We start from the raw sequence: 19,753 nt of genomic DNA on the forward strand, positions 1-19,753 counted from the left end.
AACAATGCGTTCAAAGTTAGCGGTAGGAGGATTAAGCATGATCAAAAACTACCGAATTCTATTAACACCTAATGCTTCTTTAACACTTATTCAATTCGGAAGATATCTTGACACGTATTGATGCACTCACGCTGTTTTCCTTTACCACGCTTGCACTGAGGCGCGTGGCGACAAGTGAATATAAGCTCAAGTTTATTTTAAAGCGGAAACTGAAAGTGTGATGTTGAATGTAAATGGAAGAATAGTTCAGGACAGACACATTCAATTTTTAAACCAGTACAGTAAAGTACTCAAGAAATATATATAAAAAACAGCAAGCAATAATTTTTATATATAATACTATTTTCAAGTTTACTTCAATTGTATATGTTATAACCTATATTGCAGTTAAGATTTTGGTTGATATTTTTTGCCTATTACCAGATAACAGATAGATTAAAATGGTCGTTGTTTATATTGGAATACAACTAAAGGCCTGCTGGTCGCCCCGACTTTCTAACATGTTATTTTAAGGGTTTAACGTTTCTGTAAAAACAATGTTAACATTTCCGTATTTTTAACGAAATATTTTGTTTTAAAAATCAGTTGTTTTATGTAAGTCTATAAGAAAGATGTATCAAAAAATAAATTTGATTTTTTGAATTTAGTGTTAGAAAAATGTAGATATTTTAATTAAATATATTAACAAGTTTTATTATGAAAATTTAGATATAAAATACTAGATTGTATAAAATTTAAATATTAAATATGAATATGAACCAAAGACCACGTGGATTGACAGTGCGATCAGTTAATCCACTAAGAACTATTACAAATTTACAAGTCCCGGCGGCCCCATCTAGCGGTCGTACAATTTCAAGTTCAGTGCACCTAAAAGAAAACGTCGTCGATCGAAAATCGTCAAGTTTGAGGTTAAAGAAAATCAGCAAAATGTTTGGAAGCAAGAAATCGATCAAACAAGATAACCAGGTCAATTCGTACCTGCCAGTTTACGACCAAGCCTGGAAAACTGCGATGAGATGCAGTACCAGTTCAGTGTCTTCGGACGAGGACGAAGCGACCAAACAACAAATTATTTCACGAATTCGAAAAAGGTAAATCATAGTTAAAGTTTATTTATTAAAAATGTGTAAAAATATTAATAATCATTTTTACACACTTCCGCCTATTGTAAAATAAGTATTTTCCTATGAACACACTTAAACAGTAATTTATTGTGTATTAGCACAACTATAGGAAAGTGTGTGATAACATCGGATATATTTACGACATTTACCTAGATAATAACTGATATAAATAAATAGGGAAAAGTTGCCACATTTCTTATCTAAAACAGACGCCCGTCCATATGCTACACTTACAAAAACTTTGTATTGTATTGTTATCTTTACTGGAAAAGCTATTGTTTCAATTATCATCGACTGGAGTCTATTTACCTTGGAAAAAAGTTATCAAATCGAAACTAAATATAAAACCAAAACCTGATGTTTGTTTAACTGTATTATCAGTTTTATGTTTTGCATGGTTTGTTAAACTAATAACACTATTTGTTTAATTGTTAATTTTTATTTGTCTTCAGATTAAATTCATTCGATTCTGACTCGGATTTCAGCAGTAGCGAAGAAAACACAAAAATGCAAAGCTTAACAAATATTTTACAATATCATAAAAGAAGTCGCCATAACCTAAATATGTGCAACACTTCGTATGATTCTACAAGTACAAATTCCCCAGCACAGAGAAGTGTTCAATTCGTCCAAGCAACCTATCTATCACCACAAATCAAGTGCGCCAACATGCGGGAAGGAAAACGACAAATTTTATCGCCCAGATTAAGCGCGCAAGCCCGCATGGTGAAGACAGGAGTTGTCCGAGAACAAAGTAAGCAAACATTTTTAATTTTTAAATATTTTAGTTGAAAAGTTTATGTGCCATTTTTCCCATGTCGCATATGGGTGTTAATTTTGATAGATCGACAACGTAAGGCGCTTTTTTAGGGAAGTCAGGCAGAAAATGTATCGACAATGAGCCAGCATGACAGTTAGAGATGATACATATGTCTATTTGTTCTTGCCATTGTCTTGTGCGACCTAAATAAGCGGGCGTTTGGTTTGATGTTTTGTGCGAAATCATGTCAGTCTGATGTCCAAGGCTGGCTAAACCGGCTCACTCGTATAGATTCAGTCTCTAAACCCAGATAAGAAAACATTAAATTTAGACAAAGACATAGATAAGATTTTGACATATATTTTTTGAAATAGATAAACAGTAAATCTATATATGCGTTTAGTTATATCAAAAACAATGTAAAAATTTAGTCGCGCCAAGTTTTTAGAAATAATTGGAGATTTTAGGTTTAGTTTTTGTTAAATTGAAGTTGGTCATTTAATTGGATTGTGCCACATGTATGTAGGTAAATCACTTGTTGTGTGATGGACCTGAAAAATTATCTTGTCGTCGAAATTTAAGCTTAATCCTTTCGTACGTGCCATTGAAATTTTACGTAATCTCTTCACGGCTTTCTTTGTTAAAACGAAGTTAATTGATTGAGCAAAATGACAGTCGACGATTTAATAACCAAATCCACAAGTTTTTTTAAATTTTTTGAGTAATAATTATTTTAACAATTTTATTAAATCGCTTGTCGATCGTAAATTTATCGGATTTTCACTTGACCTAACACAACCGAGGCACGCGTTCTGAATATCGCGAAAATCATAAACTATCAAAGTGTCACTTGCGCCTAATCAATTGAATCTCCTTAAATCAAAATAAAAAAATCCATTTCTACATGCATTAAAATTGCGCGTTATATGTATACAATACAACGTTAAATAAATAACAACAAATCTAGTAAGGCGCGTGGCTCGAAAGAACGAACACTGGATCGTATCTCAGTAAAGTAAACAATCTCTTGTAGCAAGCGTTTTCACCTGGCTTCTATTTGTTTGAGCTTTACCAGGATTATTTGAACCATGTTTTGTGCACGATCACATTGAAAATGGATTAACGTAATTACCTGGTCAAGAATAACTGTCTAAACTCGAAATAGTTGACGCCTCAAAGTTCTATCAAAATTTAAATACTCAATAATGTTATGTTTGGAATTTCGAAATTTGATAAACAATCACGGGTTTATAGACACCAGATGTCGTTTTATATCGAATTGTGTCATAAATCAATTTCTGATTTCATTAGTTCGATACCTGTTTATGATTCGACAACTTTATTGGACAAATTAAGTACTTGCGCGTCGCACGGTAATGGTAGGTCTTAAACCACGTGTTCATTTCCCAATTCAGCTGCTGGTTTATTAATATAGTCAACGTGATACTCACCTGTCATATACTTATATTCTAACTTTCACATGAACGCCGCTGCGCCGCTAGGAAGGCTCTGCCCCATTTAAGTGAAAGTAACTAGTTTAATCACCGCCGTTAGGACAACGCCGCTTTGAAGTTGGAGCGACATAAAATAGCTGGTAACGTGCGAAAATCTTACTCCAAATTTCGAGAAATTAAATCGTGTGTCAATTAGGCGCTAGATTTTGATTTTTAACTTTCTTCTCGGAAAAGTGACCTTAAAACCTTGCTAGTTAAATGTTTGCTGCTTTGCTTAAACGGTTTATGGCCTTTCGGTTTCTGCTTCAAGTTACCGACAAAAGCTAATATCACAAGTTGATCAAAAACATGTACCGCTCTTGGTAAAGCTAATTAACCGTTAGCAATAGATATATTTTACAAAATTTGACCGTTTAAAAATAATTATGTAAATTTATAATATTGAGGTATACACTGTACAGTAATTATGATTATATTTTTTAATAAAAAATGCTTTTAAATTAATTTTGGACATTAAAAAATCGGTCAATTATATTTTAAAAACAATGTCAATGTTAAGAACTAAATGTTTTGTTAAAGTCAAGTTTGTATTGTGTAAATGTTTACCTTTGGTCACCTATTTCGCTAGGTTACGTGTGCCACAAAAGCAAACAAATCCTTGGAAATCACAAAAAAATCTTAATTTGTCCAACCCAAAGCGTGTGAAAACCTATGCGAAATCTCGTGGCTACTTGCAAGTGAATAGCTGCCCGCGGCGGTTTTGTAAGGCCTACAGTTTTATTAGTCTTCGCGAGAGAGAGAAAAAAGGATTGCAGGCGTTTTATGATCCTTTATAAGAAACGAGTTTTATTGCTTACATTAATTACCATCGTCTGGAATAACAACTCTTGACAGTTAATTGTGCTTAGAGATAAAAGTGTGAAATTGTTTAGTTTAGTGAACACTGTATATGAGACGTTTACATTGATATATCAATAGCATTTTATAGAGAGTTTAGATAGCATATATTTATTTAACTGGAAAATAGCTTTAAAATTTATTTTTTTATTTATCAGATAATATAGTTGTTTAGTAAATTATTAATTTTCAATTTTAATTATAAACGACAGTGCTCCAAAATGCACACTCTTAAAATGAGAGGTAAAAATTAAAAAAGAACATTAAAAGACAACTAATATATTTATTAATTTTAGCAGCAGTTTAGTTTAAAATTTTTATTTTAAATATATTTATTTTTATTTTAGGTCAGCTTAAGTTGGTGGTATGTGGATCTTCAAGAAAATTAACGGTCACAGTACTCGGCCTCAAATCTTTACCCCAACCCCCGACCGCTATCAGCCCTTCCACTTACGTTTATTTAAAGGTAAAAATTACTTACTTAAAATTATTTATTTATAAACAATAAATAAAACTTATATATATTTCTCATACAATACCTATTTTATTTTGTATATTGTAAAATATTTTAATTTTTTTTTATATTTTAAATTTTTTTATTAAATTAATTTTTTGTCCAGCTCTCGCTTTCACCTGATTGTGATTTAAAGACACGTCATAAAACCAATCCCGAGATCGTGACGTCAGACTCTCTTAATTTACACGACACGTTTACATTGTAAGTTTCGTGTATTCTAAAAAAGTAAATAAATAAATATTTAGATCAAAAGTTATCAACGCAGATTTTAAGTTTCTAAAGTATAAATATTATAAGATTAATTAAAAAGAATAAAATATATTATTTATTGTTTATTTTGGCTGGTATTTAATTAAACAATTTTGGTCCTAACAGCGACATCTGCCGACGTGATATTAACAGACGATTGCTAATCTCTGCTTGGAGCAAGGCAGAAGATCACTCTCGATCGACATTTATCGGTTGTACGAGTTTTGGAATTAGAAACATTATTAATAATCAAGAGGTAAGAAAAAGTGTCTAGTAAGTAATCTTTGTTAGCTTAATTTTTTTACTGTGTTAGCTGTAAAATATGTAGCCACAAAAAATAAAAAGTGGGTGTTTTAAAGTGAAAGGTTTTAATGAATTTGTATTATTTTAGGTGATCCAAGGCTGGTATTATTTTCTTCGAGAATCAATTGGTCGCAAAAAGCATTTAAAAGCAAATAACTTTACCGCTGAACGTAAGTAAAAACTAAAAATTTCGATTTACAGACTTTATTAAAGTACATAAAAAGAAAATCTTAAATACCATATAAATTTAAACAACTTAAAATTTAACCAATAATATGTTTACTATTTAAAATAAATGTCTTGATTTATTAGGTAACTTCACCTCACCTCGTTCCCACCGCTCCAAATCAAGGGACAGAGTTAGATCAAGCAGACAAACTTACAAACCTGAATCAAAGTACATCAACTTACCGTCAAAACGCAGAAACTCAAGCCGATCTGGTAGCAGCGACAGCTCTCTAGCAAGTTTATACGGCAAGGTGAGATGTACTTCTTTTAATTTTTCGGTCTAATAATAATTGTAACCATGTTAATTATAACCTGTTGTACAAATTACAATACAAAACGTGTCTAGTGTGTGTTATGTAAACAACTGCTTGCTATGTCAATATTAAAGTAATACGGATGTAAAGCGGCCAGGTTTAAAACAAAGGAACAAAGATAGACACTTGAACGTCGTGTAAACATGCGTTTAATTAGTCTAGACTTGACCTATATATAAACGCCAAACTCTAATAGAAGTCATTTGGTACAAAATACAAATCGATAGCGGCAAGTTTAATGCATATTTCAAATATCTTACAGCAATTAGAAAAAGCAACTCAAAATTTTGACGTCACCAACAACGAAGAAGAGTTAGTTCGTCAGCGCCGCCGACTTTCAAAACTGCACAAACGACGACGGGTATCCACCGGACTTTGCGACACCCTGGGACGAAAAATCCAACGCACGCCCCACGTTCGAAAGACCCAGCAACCACTCACCCACCAGGTTACCCCGGAAAAGATCATTTCACCCCAAATTATGCGACACGAAATTGGTAACGCCGTTGAAAAAAGGTCATCAGAAGCAATCGGTTACAATGTAAGAAAACTCGGAACCAAAACTCCAACCGGCCAAAAGAACCTGCAGCGGAAAAACTATTCTTCCAATGATTTGTTAATGTCAAGGTTGGGTTACTGCGTCGAGAACGAACAGGAAGAGGATGACGTTTTCTTTACAAAACCACTCGACCTCGACGAGGAAGATTCGGCCCGTGAAAACAGCGACGATTTAAACAATTCCTTCTCACCGGCTAAGAAGGCTAAAATTGAAACCTGCGATAACGAATTTGTAACAGCCTCGTTGTTAACCTATAGATATGGTGAAGCCGCCAAATGCCGCACCTTGTCGACTTCCAACAGTGTTTCAAGTATTCGTAATTCGACCGAAAATATTACAACAGATGACGCCACCTTGTCAGTCGTTACTTCTGAGATTGTCAACCAATCGCCGTCACACGATTCCGACGACCGGGGTTACCATAGCGACGTCGGAGCACCGATGTGGCCTACAGCCGAGCAAAAAACGTCACCATCACCCAAACGACAGTGTCACGTGACCACTGTGTCGTCTGCACGATGTGTTCGAAACAAGCGTAGAACTCGCCTATCGCTCGACTTTGTGTCGCAATCGCCACGAAATGGCAGCAGAGCGGTGGAAAATCTTCTCAAGACTTGTGATGAGATTTGTGAAATTGAAACAAAGGAGATCGAAAGCGAGAATTTTGAAAAATCCAGACCAAGCGCACTGTCTAGTATTAAGACCTGGCTTCAGCGAAAGTCGAACGACGAACCTAAATCTGTTAAACAAACCTCAAACGACGGACATTTCAAAAGAACTTCGAGCATTAGAAAATCAAAGAGAAACCGCTGCGATTCCTGCTTTTGTGCCGCCAAGAATTTATCAGAACTTTTATCTAAAAAAGGTAAAAAAAAAAAATTTTTTAATATTTAAGAGTTATTCTTTTTTTAAATATTTAAAGTTTATTAATTTTCTTTATTTCAAAAATTTAATTTTAAATTTTTTTTATTGTAATAGGTGGCACTACAGCTTTGCGCAACTTTCTTCAAAGCGAATACAGTGAAGAAAATATTGACTTCTGGTTAGAATGCGAAAATTACAAAACATCAAAGACCTGCAAACAACGAAAACTTGCACAGAAAATTTACGAAAGATTCTTGGCCGCAAATTCTCCTGATGAGGTAAATATTAACAAAAATAAATTATTTTTATATTTTAAAAACTAAATTTACTGAACTAATAAGAAATGTTAAAACCAGGGTCATGAAGTTAAGCTTATATAATAACATTGATTTTTACAGTTTGATATATTTTTAAATGCTATTTTTTCCTATTTTTAGATTAATATTGATGCCAAAACCCGAACCTCAACTGAATCCAAACTCTCAAATCCAACTTCAGATATGTTCAACGAAGCTCAGGAAAGAATTTTTAAATTAATGGAAAAAGATTCTTTTCGTCGGTTTCTGTCGTCAGATTATGCGCACAAATGCAAAGCGTGAATTAATATTAGCTTTACCGAGAATTATATTTTTCCTGTCTTTATTTATGTTCCATTCATGTTGTCTTTCTATTAACTTTGCAATAAATTGTAAGCAATACATCCATGTGTTATAAAATTAAAATAGTTACTTTTGTATAAACATAGGCAAAAGATAAACACTACAATGTATAGAGCACGTCATTAGATATTTCATACAAAAGTTAACGAGACATTTATATCTCAGAAAAATTATAACATTTTAAACATATGCTAAAATAGTATATACGATAAAACAGTTTAAATAAGCCTAATTTATAGATTTGATATAAAAAATGCAAGGTTTATTTTAATTACTATAAAACTAATTACTATATTATGGATGTATTAAAATAAGACTAAAATATGCGGTTTTGTGTTTTTGCTTACAGCAAAATGCAGTTTTTACTGAAGCGTAAAAGCGCTTGTGGCAAATAGGCTATGTTATAAATTTTCTGCTAGTGTTGCATAAATAAATTATTTTCCTTTTTGGCGCTAAAAAATAAAAGCATTCAGTTGAAATATATATTACGTTAGCAAAAAGTATTTTCTGTTTTTCTGCTATACGCACTGTATATAGCTTTATTTTTACTATTGAAGCGCGTACTTACTGAAATATACCAGAAAGTTTTATTATTTAGGGCTTTAGTAGCAAAATTGAAAGCCAAGTAGAATAAGATTATTAAATTAGGTTATGTTTTCCTTGTGTAAGTTTAATGTTGTTTTGCTTTAGGTTGTTTTGTTATTATTTATTTTAAATTTCAAAAAACTGGATCATGATTTTTAGAAGCTTGTACCCGGACATTAAAATATCTGAGGTCCCGGTTGGAACCCGGTTCCTAGAAAAACTTGAAACCTACGGAGACCGAATTGCGGTGATAAATGGAAACAATGATAAAGAAATCTCTTTTTCTAGAATCCGAAGTGATGTCATCGAGTACTCTGCCACCTTGTGGTCATTGGGCGTTCGCAAAGGTCACGTTATTATGCTGATTGTTCCCCTAGATCCCGACTACCTTGCACTGTTAGTTGCAATATCAATTTGTGGGGCCATATTCACCTTTTCGTATTTAGAAGAGGGTAGGGAAGCTCTGACCTTAAATATTGAAAACTTAAACCCATTTTTGATTGTTACTGAAAATACTGAACCGTTCAAAACAAATACGTCATGTCACGTGCTCACATTGGACGACATTCGTAGACTTCAGTCAACTGTTGTCCCCACTACTAGGGTATTTCCTGTCGGGGTCATAATAGACGTACACGAAGACCCAATTGCCATATTTAAATCAAGTGGAACAACTGGAGTATCGAAGGGTATTGTGCACACGCATTACAGTATCAACGCTGCTCTTGATCTTTATGATGGAACTTATATTGATCAAACAAATTGTACGTTGTTTTCTGTTCCACGATTTCATTATGCAGCAATCCTAAACAATTTTAAAAGTTTATTTAATGGTGCTAAGATAGTAATAGCTCTCGAAATAACTGTGTCAAGTTTGTACAGATTGGTATCCAAATATGAGGTAAACGTTATGGCAACAACTAATGCTCCAGTATTGATTGACGTTATTACTAAAGGAAAAGTATCAGAATTGAGATCATTAAAAAAATTGTATTTTGCTGGAATGCCTTTTCCAACTCACATGATGGAGAAAATGAAAATGGATCTCGGAATTTTGATGAGTAATTTTTACGGAGCTTCGGAAAACGGTATTATTTCATTAGATTCAAACCCAAGGTGTCTAAAGAATAGTTCTGGTAAAATAATATCCAACACCAAAGTTCGAGTTGTCGGTCCTAAAAGTGGTAACGATTTAAGTGTTAATTAACCAGGTGAGATTGTTACCAAAGGTCCCTCGATTATGAAAGAATATTACCATCCAAAGGGTGATGATCGATTAATGAAAGACTCAGCAGGATGGTTTCACACCGGTGATGTTGATTATTTTGACGAAAATGGTTACTTGTTTGTTATTGACAGAATCAAAAATATCATTAAGGGAGTCGGTGCTGTTTCTATGTATCCAGCAGAAATGGAATCTATTTTGTCAAAACACCCTCATGTTAAAGATGTAGCTGTTATTGGTGTTTATGATCCGAAATATTCAAAAGTTGGAAAAGCATTTGTTGTTTGTGCCAACGAATCTGCAGATCCTGAAGCTATATTATCTTTTTATAATGAGCAAGTTTCTGAGGCTAGGCAGATTCGAGGAGGAATTGAATTTATAGATGTTCTGCCCAGGGTTGGAGCTGGTAAAGTCGATCGTAAAAGTTTATTAAAACTACACGAGACAAATCAAGAATCTTTAAAAAACTGAGTATATATTTTAACAAAGTTTTGATTCATAGGACTGTTAGGTCAACGCTCTAAACCATTTACTAACTTTTTCTCACCTTTTAAAGTTATATACAAGTTTTAACACATATATATTTTAATACACTTAAATATATTTAATTTATTCACATAATAACCATATTTATTTAGTTTTGAAATACAAGTAGAAACGACTTTTAATAAACAAATTTTATTTACTAGGACCATCTTAAATTGATGTTTATCGTGTTATTTACATATAAGGTAAAACAATATTAAGCAATATGTTGCTTTGTACATCTCAACTTTGTAGCCTATTGCACAAAAACACAGTTTTGCAATGGTTTACAGAATGTACACATGTTTTTAAGGTTGCGGTTGGCATGGGTAAATGCACGAATAAACGATGTGTAACTATTTTTTACATGTTTATTCTAGTAAAAAATTGTTTAGCTGCTGTTTTTATAGATCATTATTTGCTGATCTGACTTTTTACGCTTTAAAATTTTAGGTGAATACGTTAACTTGTTTTTTTTAAATACTAATGTACAGTTTTTATAGCAAAGGGTACACAGACTTTAGTTTGTAAAAAAAAGGTTTTTTAGTTACTAGATTATGAAATTACAAAGAGTATTAAGCGTTCTTCTTGGATGTTTCGAAAACTTGTTTGGGGCAGCAGGTATTGGATTTCCATTTCTAGTGTTTGTATTACAAGATGAGGGCTACTTTAGTGAACTGTGTAACCAGAGTGATTTATCAACCAATGACATCAGTAATTATACAGATTTATTTACTGAAGAATCAACAAACATTTCTACAACAAGAGAAACGTTTTTAGCGGCTTCGCAAATGGCTTTACATCCAACATGCAATGCACAAGAAGAAACTTTTTCTTTTATATACACCATATATCTTGTGGTTCATACCCTTTCGTCACTTATAAACAGCTTTGTATTAAAAAAGTTTGGAACGTGGATATCGAAATTTATTCGAATAGCTATGTACTTGGCGGGCTGTTTAACTATAGCTACTTCGAGCAGTAAAAATAGTTACGTTTTGTATCCCGCAATGATACTGTTGGCAATTGGAGGTTTATTTTATTATTTGTGTAGTATACAATTAGCCACTTTGTTTCCTAAAATCAGATCAACACTTGTATCAATATTTACTGGATTATTTACATGTTCAACTGTAATTTGTTGGTCTATGCTTTTGGTGCATAGAAATGGCATATCGTTTCGCTATTCCTTCTATTTTCTGTGCATTACACCGGCTATAGTTTTGGGTTAATGTTCTTTCTTGCACCAAAAAAACATATACCGATAACCGTAGATGAAAATTTTCAATACGGAATTTACGATTTTTGTAAAAAATCTCAGTTTACAGATTACCAAAACTGCACACATAATCGAAAATGTAAAAATGAAAATCAAAATCCAAGTTCAAGGATGATTTTGCTATCAATATGGCAATGTATAAAAACAAAATATTATCTAACAACCGGGCTTCATTTATTGATTTTAAACCTTCGAACTTTATTTTTCTTGCAACGTTTCCATCATGGATTTAAACATTTGGAAATGACAAGTTTCAGAGTTATGTAGACGCCTTTGGAATATTTTCCTTACTTAGTGGTTTGGTCTCGCCATTAATTGGTATATTGGTAGACACTTTAATTAGCCGATATCTTAAACAAAATATGTCGGAAGAACAAAGCAAGTTAAAAGCTTTTTCTATTTGTGGCAGTATTATTAGCGGCTTAGCTAAGTTGTTTACAGTTTTAGTTGCGATTCCGGTTTTACCCTTGCAGTACTTTTCGTTTTTTTGTTACATGCTGATACGTAGTTCTATTTTCAGCTACACTGCGATATGCTTAACCGGCAAATTTCCTACTAGTTTATTCGGTGTACTTTTAGGGACAGTAAGCTTTACAGCAGCTATGTTGTCCTTACTGACACAACCAATGCTGCGGTGGGTTTTGAATGATTTAAATAGTAATTTTATATATATTGAGGTAATATTTATGTGCCTAATTCTGCTGAGTTTCGTGCACCCAATAAGTTTACTTATTACTTATCGCTCGAAAATTTTACAAAACTTAGCTCCAACTATTATTGAAAATGAAAACTCCAAAAGAAATTGTTAAAGGCTTACTTCGTCATTTATGGTCAATAAAAAACATAAAATTTTTTGCCAATCTATTAAAAAATTGGCTTTGTTATGTTTATTTTGTTTAAAAGCTTTTTTCTTAGTGTTACTTTAAAGTTATGTATAAAACATTTATTTCTATTAATGACGCCAGGTAAATAGTGTAACAATCGAGTCTGATTGTCTTTCGTATGAAAAGCCGTATTATACACGTGATAGAGATAAGGAGTAACAGATCGGCAATAGGTGCAAACACGTGATCTGCAGAATAGATAGGACTTTGGCGTAAACAACAAGATGGCGGATACGTTACAATAGTTATGGTAATTTTGTAAATAGCCTATTCCCGAAAAATTTTACCCATTAAATATGTTTTATCTGTTTATTAATATAAATAAAACGACAGTGAATATCATTAAAAAAAATTTACTGCATTCTTTCTGGGTTTAGTGTTACTCTTAAGTAGTGTAAAACCTTTCCCGAAAAAAAAAAATTGTTTAATAATTGATTTTAAGACTTGCAGTTTTTAGCTTTTTGTGCATAGTTAGGACTTTGGCTGGTTTTTAGTAAGTGCGGAACAAAAAATATGTATAAAACACGTTGTAGGGAAGTAGAGGTTTATAAAAAGATTTAGTTATTTTAATCTGTGCCTTTTTAATCTATTTGTAAGTCGATATTAATTATTTGTCTTTAGTTCTATATATTTCGGCTCTCGGAAAAAAAACTTTTAAATCAACTTAAAATTAGATTTTGACATTTTGAAATCATAAAAAACATTAACAATTAAATTTTAAAACAATAATAATGTGTGTTTTGTAGAAGTTCTTGGTATATATCTATATCCTCGATGTGGGAAGGTCGAATGCGCGACCTAAACATAGAGTAACATCAGTTACTCCAACCCAGTCTCGAGTTGCCTTTGGCAGTTTGGAATATTAAATAGATTATAATTGCCCGATAATTAAGCTGCTGATTAAGTGCTGGCTCAGCAGGAGTTCATACCGCTTTCAGCGCGTTACTTAAGGGCGCTAGAGCATAAGAGCAGTGGGGATTGAAGCCACGACCTCATGTGTGGTGTAGCAAAGTTTCTTTCCACTACACCACGCTGCTGGTAAGTTAAATGCTTACGAAAAAAACTTTAATTTGGAAAATTTTTTATGATAAGATTTTTTTAAAAACGGGCCCAAGGTAAAAGATAATAAAACTTGTAAATAAAATTAATCAAGCAACAGGCGACTAAGTTTTTTATTATAAAAATAACTATACTTAACTTTTTTTTTATGCAAATACATGTTTTAAGGTAATATAACGCCATTTAAATGTCATTTTAACCATTTTTTATTGCAGTTCAACAAAACAAAATCAATGATCAACCCAGGCCCCGCCCAACTATCGCAAACTGTAACGAAAATTAAACCAAGTTTAAAATATACAAAAAATTTATGAATTCTAAAAACCTAAAATATTATATTTTATTAGACGTGCATTGGCCTAACTAACTTTAAGATAAAACATTGTAAATTTTTAGTAGAACAAAAGTTGGAGCTAATTTTTATTTTGGGTTTAATTAGGTCACGTGATATTTTAGGCCAATAATATTGCATACAAATTTTTTGAAAAAAATAAAAAAAATTAAATCGAAAAATAATTGTTTTGTTAGAACTGCACAGGTCCAATTAACGTTTTGCTACAAATTGGGCTAACACCCAAAAAAATGATAACAACTATTGAGTTGGTAAATAACATTCCAATACATTTTTAAAAAAAAAATTATTTGCTCTTATCTAATAAACCCTTAAACCAATTATTGTTTGTCAAAACAAAATATATGTTTTTTTTGAAAAACAACCAATTAACAAAACCAATTTATTGGAATTACCTAAAGCATAACTTGCACAATATAATTGAAGTATACCGAAACAACAGTTAGTTAGCATCAAGCAAATAAATCTGATAATTGAATAGCACCAACGAAAATAATCATGAATTATAAAAAAATAATGTTGATTCAAAAAACACAATATTTAAGTAAAATTGCCAAATTTTGGTAGAAATGTCTAAAGCACCAATAAGTTAAAAAAAAACAATATTATAACCAAAATTGTGTATAAACTTAAATTTTTGCACATTACAAGATGATATGATTCCACAAAATACAGAATTTTAAATCAGATAATAAGAAATATTCACATAAAAATTTGTAAAAGACAAAGTTACAAAAAGTCTTGTAATTATATACAAAAAGCACCGCAAACCTAATAAAATAAAAGTTTTACAGTAATTAAACTATCACAGATAAACACAGCTTACATAACATTTTGGTTGCATAGAGAATATTACTTCTCAAAACCTTTTCTTTTAATTAAATTTTCTGGTACTCCAGAAAACATTAGTAAACCTACACAATGAAATAAGTTTATTAATTTAAGTTTTACATTTAAAAAATGGAATAAAAAAGTTTAACAAATGTTAAAATTTGATTAGTATTACAGAAATCAATAAAAACAGTGCAAAAATTGAAGCAATATGAAACTTATTCAAAGTAAAAAAAAATTATATATGAAAAATTTTCTAAAAAAGGCACAATGGTTTGTGTAATTTACAGTTATATGATTTGAAAAGTTTTTTTTTTTAATTTTTGCAAAAAAGTAATCAAACGCTTTCGAAGTGCAAAATTTTTGGAGTAATGGAAAAATAAATTTTTAAATTTTATTCTGGCAAACACTGTTTGACTTTTTGTCGAAGTTTAAGGCGCTCAAAGAAAAACGTACCAGAAGCTCTTTCTATTGTTTCTATGGGAACGAGAAAATTACTTAAAGGAATATTTGGGTCGATCGATTCATTTGCCATTAAGTAACTTTTCAATTCAAACCTTCCATTTTTCTGGCATAAAACTACCTGTAAAAAAGAAAAAAAAAATTTTAAAACCAAGGTAGTTTGTTATTATGGTTCGAAATCTTAGATTTCGAAACATATTGTTATTGTCCGTAATTTTATTATTTTTATTTTTATTCTTACTAATCCGAATTTTGAAATCGAATAACTTTTGATTTTGTGTATATAAATCTTCAAAATTTTAATATGTTGTTTATTATTATATCGTGCTCCAACCCTCCTATTTTGATAATTTAAATATTACTAATTACTAATTAATAGGTGTTTATTTATTAAAATTTAGGAATCGTTATTAGGTTTTCAAATTTTGGTCAGGTATATATTATAATATTATAAAGTCAAAAATGGATTAAAAATTTAATTTTTGTGTGTTTATTATATTTAAATTCTGGTTTGTTTATTAAAAATTAAAGTTTAATATTAAGCATTTAAAATTTAGTATAATGTACTTCATAATTTTAGTAATTAAAAAACATATTTAAAAAATAATTTTTGTTTATTTATTATATTTAAATGCTTGTTTATTTATTAAAAATCAAAAATCAATTCTAGGCATTCAAAACTTGGTCTAATGTATATTTAGATATCAACAACTTAAAACTGAGTAAAAAAAATTAATTTTTGTTTGTTAAGTATATTTAATTACTTGTTTGTTGATTGAAAAGTTAAAGATTGATATTTTAAAACTTTTAAAATAATTTTGTTCTAAAATTTTCTTAGTTTAATAATTTTATACGTTTTTAGTCTAACAACAATTAAATACGTAATATTTGATTTATTTATTTAGTTAATAATCTTAATAAAGTAACGTTTATGTATAACTTTATTTACTAATAGAGATTAATTTTAAAAATGATCAAATGATTTCGAACCATATTTTATTTATCAAATAAATCTAGTATTACATTTGATATTGTGAATGGTAAAAATGGGGTAATTTCTAACATTTTCAAACCTAGATTTACAAAAATTTAGATAACGAACTTATATCAACGGAAGAATAATTTAACAAATTATAACTTGAGATTGAGGAGACGTCTCGTATTAGATTTGATAATATGATACGGTAATAATTTTTAAACTTTCCTTAAAAGTTAAATTTTTAAAATTCTTTTTTTTTTTAAATTATTACGCACCACAAATAGTAAGATATTTATTTATAAGATGTAAGAGCAAATGTGCAATTTTCTGTGGGGTCCCCCCCTCAACAACTTAAACTAATGTCTTATGACTTTAACTTAAAAGGGACGTGTTATATTACATTTGATATTGTGATATGGTAAAAATGCAGTAATTCCTAACATTTATAAACTTAGATTTAAAAAATTTTAGATAACAAAACTATATAAACGGAAGAACAATTTAACAAAAGTTAACATGTTTGATAAAAATTTTTAAATTTTCCATAAAAGTAAAATTTTTAAAATTAATTTTTTTAAGTTATTACGCACCACAAATAGTAAGATATTTATTTATAAGATGTAAGAGCAAATGTGCAATTATCTGTGGGGTCCCCCCTCAACAACTTAAACTAATGTCTTATGACTTTAGCTTAAAAGAGACGTGTTATATTACATTCGATATTGTGAAATGGTAAAAATGCGGTAATTCCTAACATTTTCAAACCTAGATTTAAAAAATTTAAATAACGAACTTATATCAACGGAAGAATAATTTAACAAAAGTTAACATGTTCGATAATAATTTTCCATAAAAGCAAAATTTTTAAAATTATTTTCTTTAAAATTATTACGCACCACAAAGAGTAAGATATTTAGTATTAGATGTAAGAGCAAATGTGCAATTATCTGTGGCGTCTCCTACTTAACAATTTAAGCTAATGTCTTATGACTTTAGCTTAAAGGGGACGTGTCATATTACGTTTGATAATATGATACGGTAATAATATTTAAAGTTTCCTTAAAAGTTTAATTTGTAAAACTATTTTCTTTAAAATTATTACGCACCACAAATAGTAAGATATTTATTTATAATATGTAAGAGCAAATGTGCAATTATCTGTGGGGTCTCCCCCACCCAAAACAATTTATACTAATGTATTATTTGAATACATGCTTTTTTATTAAAAATCAAAGATATGTAATAGTCTTAGTAAATGTTTACGCATATCTTTTTTCATTTAATAAAATTTATGCTAAACATAATCAAATTATTTCGAACCATATTTTATTTATCAAATAAATGTAGTTGTTTATTGATATTGAGTAATAGTAAATTTAAAAACTATATCTTAGTAAGTTTTTAGGTAGGGTTTTACAAACTTAAAAAATTAAAATGTGTTATTACAATAATACCAATATAAGAGTAAAAACATTTATATTTGAAATGATTATTTTATATATAAAACAAATATTATCACAATTAAATCCTGGTACTTACTTTAAAAAGGTGAGTTGGTACTGCCACATGGTTAGGTTCTAAAACTTGATAATTAACATAAAGTTTTCCATCATTTAACCTCCTATAAATTAGTAAAAAAATTGTTTAATACAAATTTAGGCAAAATGGCAATCATAAAGCTGAAAATACTAGTTTTAACAAAGAGCTGAAAATCTTTTTTTATTTTTCAAAAAAAATTATGTTAATGAAATAAAAAAAAAATTTATTTTAAAAAAAATTTTAAACAAATATTTTTATTAATTAAATAATAAATATCATAAGTTACCAAGTATAAAAAAATATTACTTTGGTAGATACAAAGGTCCTGTACAGACATAAATATTATCGTAATAAAACGCCAAACTTCTAACATAACGTTCCAAGTTGTTCCAAGCATGTTGGTTCATGTATGGATTTTGTGGAATAATATTTGACAAATAAAATGTATCTCTCATCCATTTACTATCAGCTCTGTGATAAAAAAATATTGATCTTAAAAGTAAATAAATATGTGAGCAACATTTAAAAAACAGAACCTGAGAAAGAAATTTTGGGTAAAATATTATTTATCTTGTGTTTTATCACTTGAAGGAAAATAATGTACATATATTTTAACAACAAATAACTTTTTAAAATTTTATAATAAATTTTTAGCACATTATCCTATTTATAGTGTAAATGCCAATTAATAAAACAAGGATTTAATTTTTTTTTAATTTTTAAGAAAAAAAAACATTTAATACATTGATAATATCAAATTACTATTGTTTACCTGTGATTAGCAGCTGCTGCTAAATGTCCACGATCAAATCCACTTTTATAATAATCACTATTTGATGATCTGTAAATCCTTGGTATACTTGTATCTTCTGCAAATAATAATAACAAAAACATACAAGTTAAAAAGGTAAGTTGGAAGAAGTAAAAACACAAAAAAGTATTTTGTAACCAATTAAAAAAAGTATTATTATTCACTAAATATTTGATACTTTGTAGAAACTGTTTTTTTTATATTTCATCTAATAAATATCAAATTTTTTTATATAAAATTTTACAATTCAAAAAAGTTTACCAACGAATCCCATTGTATTTCTATCTTCGCTGTTCTTAGTTTTTTGAATAAGATCCTTCGTCAAATGTTCAAACACCCAGTTTGCTGATCTGTTTCTTCGATCGTACGACAAAACATAATTCTCTCTCATCTGATTTTGACAATTGTAAAATTAAACTCAAAAAATCTTACTTAAAATAAATATACAAATAATGGCGATAATTTATCAAACTAATTTTGAACTTATAAAAGTAAAAATTTGAATTATAATACCATTAAAATTTTGAATTTACCTATTAAATAACACTCAAGCAATATGCCTACATACCCCAAACTTTAAGGTTTATTTCTATAGGTAAGTTACACTTAAAGCCCTATGTAAAACAGATAAAAGGATATTTTTTTTTCAAAAAATTAGCATAACATTAACTAACACAATATACCAGCAAATACATATTGTTTTATATAACTTAGTATAACCATTCAAATACTTTATTTAACTTCAAACTTACCTTGATATTACTGTTAGTAGGAAATCCATATTTCATAATCTCTGATGGTCTTGATGAAACCAATGGTTGAGCTGCGTTGACCGATGGCAACCAGTTATCATTATTGTATTTCCTTTGAATTTGGCTTCCAAAAAATCCACCAACAGTTAAGGATAATAAAGTGCCAGCAACTTTTCGAAAAACCATTTTAAAAAAAATTAATTTAACCCTGTGTTACCTAAATAGAAATAAGTTAAAATATTGTTTTTTTTTCACTACAATAAAATGCAACAAAAAATAAAAATTCTTATTTGAAGAACACATTTTTGTAACTTCTTCATTTTGTTTTTTTAAAGATAATGCATAGAAAAGTACTTTGGGCATTTTAAATTCAAACATAACCCATTGAAAAATGGTTAAGTAGAGCAACTTTAAATTTGTAACTTACACTTTTACATAAAACTTGAAAGAAAAAGAGAAAAAAATTAAAACTGCAATTACTAGCAAAACTAAATAATTAAATAAATTTACACAGTTTCCTATAACCAAACACAAAATCA

At 29.8% G+C, this 19,753-nt stretch overlaps 5 protein-coding genes across 6 annotated transcripts; 4 read left to right on the forward strand and 1 right to left on the reverse strand.

The window, feature by feature from the left end:
* Positions 1-747: 747 nt before the first annotated feature.
* LOC145742515 (uncharacterized) lies at positions 748-7,871 on the forward strand. The gene is made up of 10 exons (XM_082560289.1): positions 748-1,094; positions 1,580-1,881; positions 4,586-4,704; positions 4,859-4,956; positions 5,131-5,260; positions 5,396-5,477; positions 5,620-5,815; positions 6,156-7,273; positions 7,387-7,550; positions 7,710-7,871. The coding sequence occupies exons 1-10, from the start codon at positions 748-750 to the stop codon at positions 7,869-7,871; spliced, it is 2,718 nt and encodes a 905-aa protein (XP_082416415.1).
* Positions 7,872-8,664: 793 nt separating this feature from the next.
* Positions 8,665-9,723, forward strand: LOC145742516 (uncharacterized). Its single transcript, XM_082560290.1, has one exon. It carries the CDS (start codon positions 8,665-8,667, stop codon positions 9,721-9,723), a length of 1,059 nt encoding a protein of 352 aa, XP_082416416.1.
* Positions 9,724-9,756: 33 nt separating this feature from the next.
* LOC145743975 (luciferin 4-monooxygenase-like) lies at positions 9,757-10,250 on the forward strand. The gene has a single exon (XM_082562060.1). It carries the CDS (start codon positions 9,757-9,759, stop codon positions 10,210-10,212), a length of 456 nt encoding a protein of 151 aa, XP_082418186.1. The 3' UTR covers positions 10,213-10,250.
* A 573-nt stretch (positions 10,251-10,823) lies between these two features.
* Positions 10,824-11,498, forward strand: LOC145742517 (equilibrative nucleobase transporter 1-like). The gene has a single exon (XM_082560291.1). The coding sequence runs from the start codon at positions 10,824-10,826 to the stop codon at positions 11,496-11,498; it is 675 nt and encodes a 224-aa protein (XP_082416417.1).
* Positions 11,499-13,889: 2,391 nt separating this feature from the next.
* On the reverse strand, positions 13,890-19,727 carry LOC145743974 (endonuclease G, mitochondrial-like). 2 transcript variants are annotated; one of them, XM_082562059.1, is made up of 7 exons: positions 19,215-19,727; positions 18,724-18,853; positions 18,424-18,520; positions 17,958-18,122; positions 17,648-17,733; positions 15,128-15,250; positions 13,890-14,754 (listed from the first exon to the last, which is right to left on the reverse strand). In XM_082562059.1, the coding sequence occupies exons 1-7, from the start codon at positions 19,398-19,400 to the stop codon at positions 14,693-14,695; spliced, it is 849 nt and encodes a 282-aa protein (XP_082418185.1). In that variant the 5' UTR covers positions 19,401-19,727; the 3' UTR covers positions 13,890-14,692. The 2 variants fall into 2 exon arrangements, with proteins under 2 accessions (XP_082418185.1, XP_082418184.1); XM_082562058.1 differs by having other exon boundaries at positions 13,891-15,254; positions 17,652-17,733.
* Between the last annotated feature and the right edge of the window lie 26 nt (positions 19,728-19,753).

The sequence above is a fragment of the Corella eumyota genome, chromosome 2, assembly GCF_963082875.1.
Source record: "Corella eumyota chromosome 2, kaCorEumy4.1, whole genome shotgun sequence".
NCBI lineage: Eukaryota > Metazoa > Chordata > Ascidiacea > Phlebobranchia > Corellidae > Corella > Corella eumyota.

Bases quoted from the DNA above. Each gene is read 5' to 3' on its own strand.
- LOC145742515 (XM_082560289.1), top strand. From the start codon at position 748: ATGAATATGAACCAAAGACCACGTGGATTGACAGTGCGATCAGTTAAT. The intron at 5,261-5,395 runs GTAAGAAAAAGT...GTATTATTTTAG, and splicing joins ACATTATTAATAATCAAGAG to GTGATCCAAGGCTGGTATTA. The intron at 7,274-7,386 runs GTAAAAAAAAAA...TTATTGTAATAG, and splicing joins AGAACTTTTATCTAAAAAAG to GTGGCACTACAGCTTTGCGC.
- LOC145742516 (XM_082560290.1), top strand. From the start codon at position 8,665: ATGATTTTTAGAAGCTTGTACCCGGACATTAAAATATCTGAGGTCCCG.
- LOC145743975 (XM_082562060.1), top strand. From the start codon at position 9,757: ATGAAAGAATATTACCATCCAAAGGGTGATGATCGATTAATGAAAGAC.
- LOC145742517 (XM_082560291.1), top strand. From the start codon at position 10,824: ATGAAATTACAAAGAGTATTAAGCGTTCTTCTTGGATGTTTCGAAAAC.
- LOC145743974 (XM_082562059.1), bottom strand. From the start codon at position 19,400: ATGGTTTTTCGAAAAGTTGCTGGCACTTTATTATCCTTAACTGTTGGT. The intron at 18,854-19,214 runs GTAAGTTTGAAG...TGTCAAAATCAG, and splicing joins CTACTAACAGTAATATCAAG to ATGAGAGAGAATTATGTTTT. The intron at 18,521-18,723 runs GTAAACTTTTTT...TATTATTTGCAG, and splicing joins AAATACAATGGGATTCGTTG to AAGATACAAGTATACCAAGG.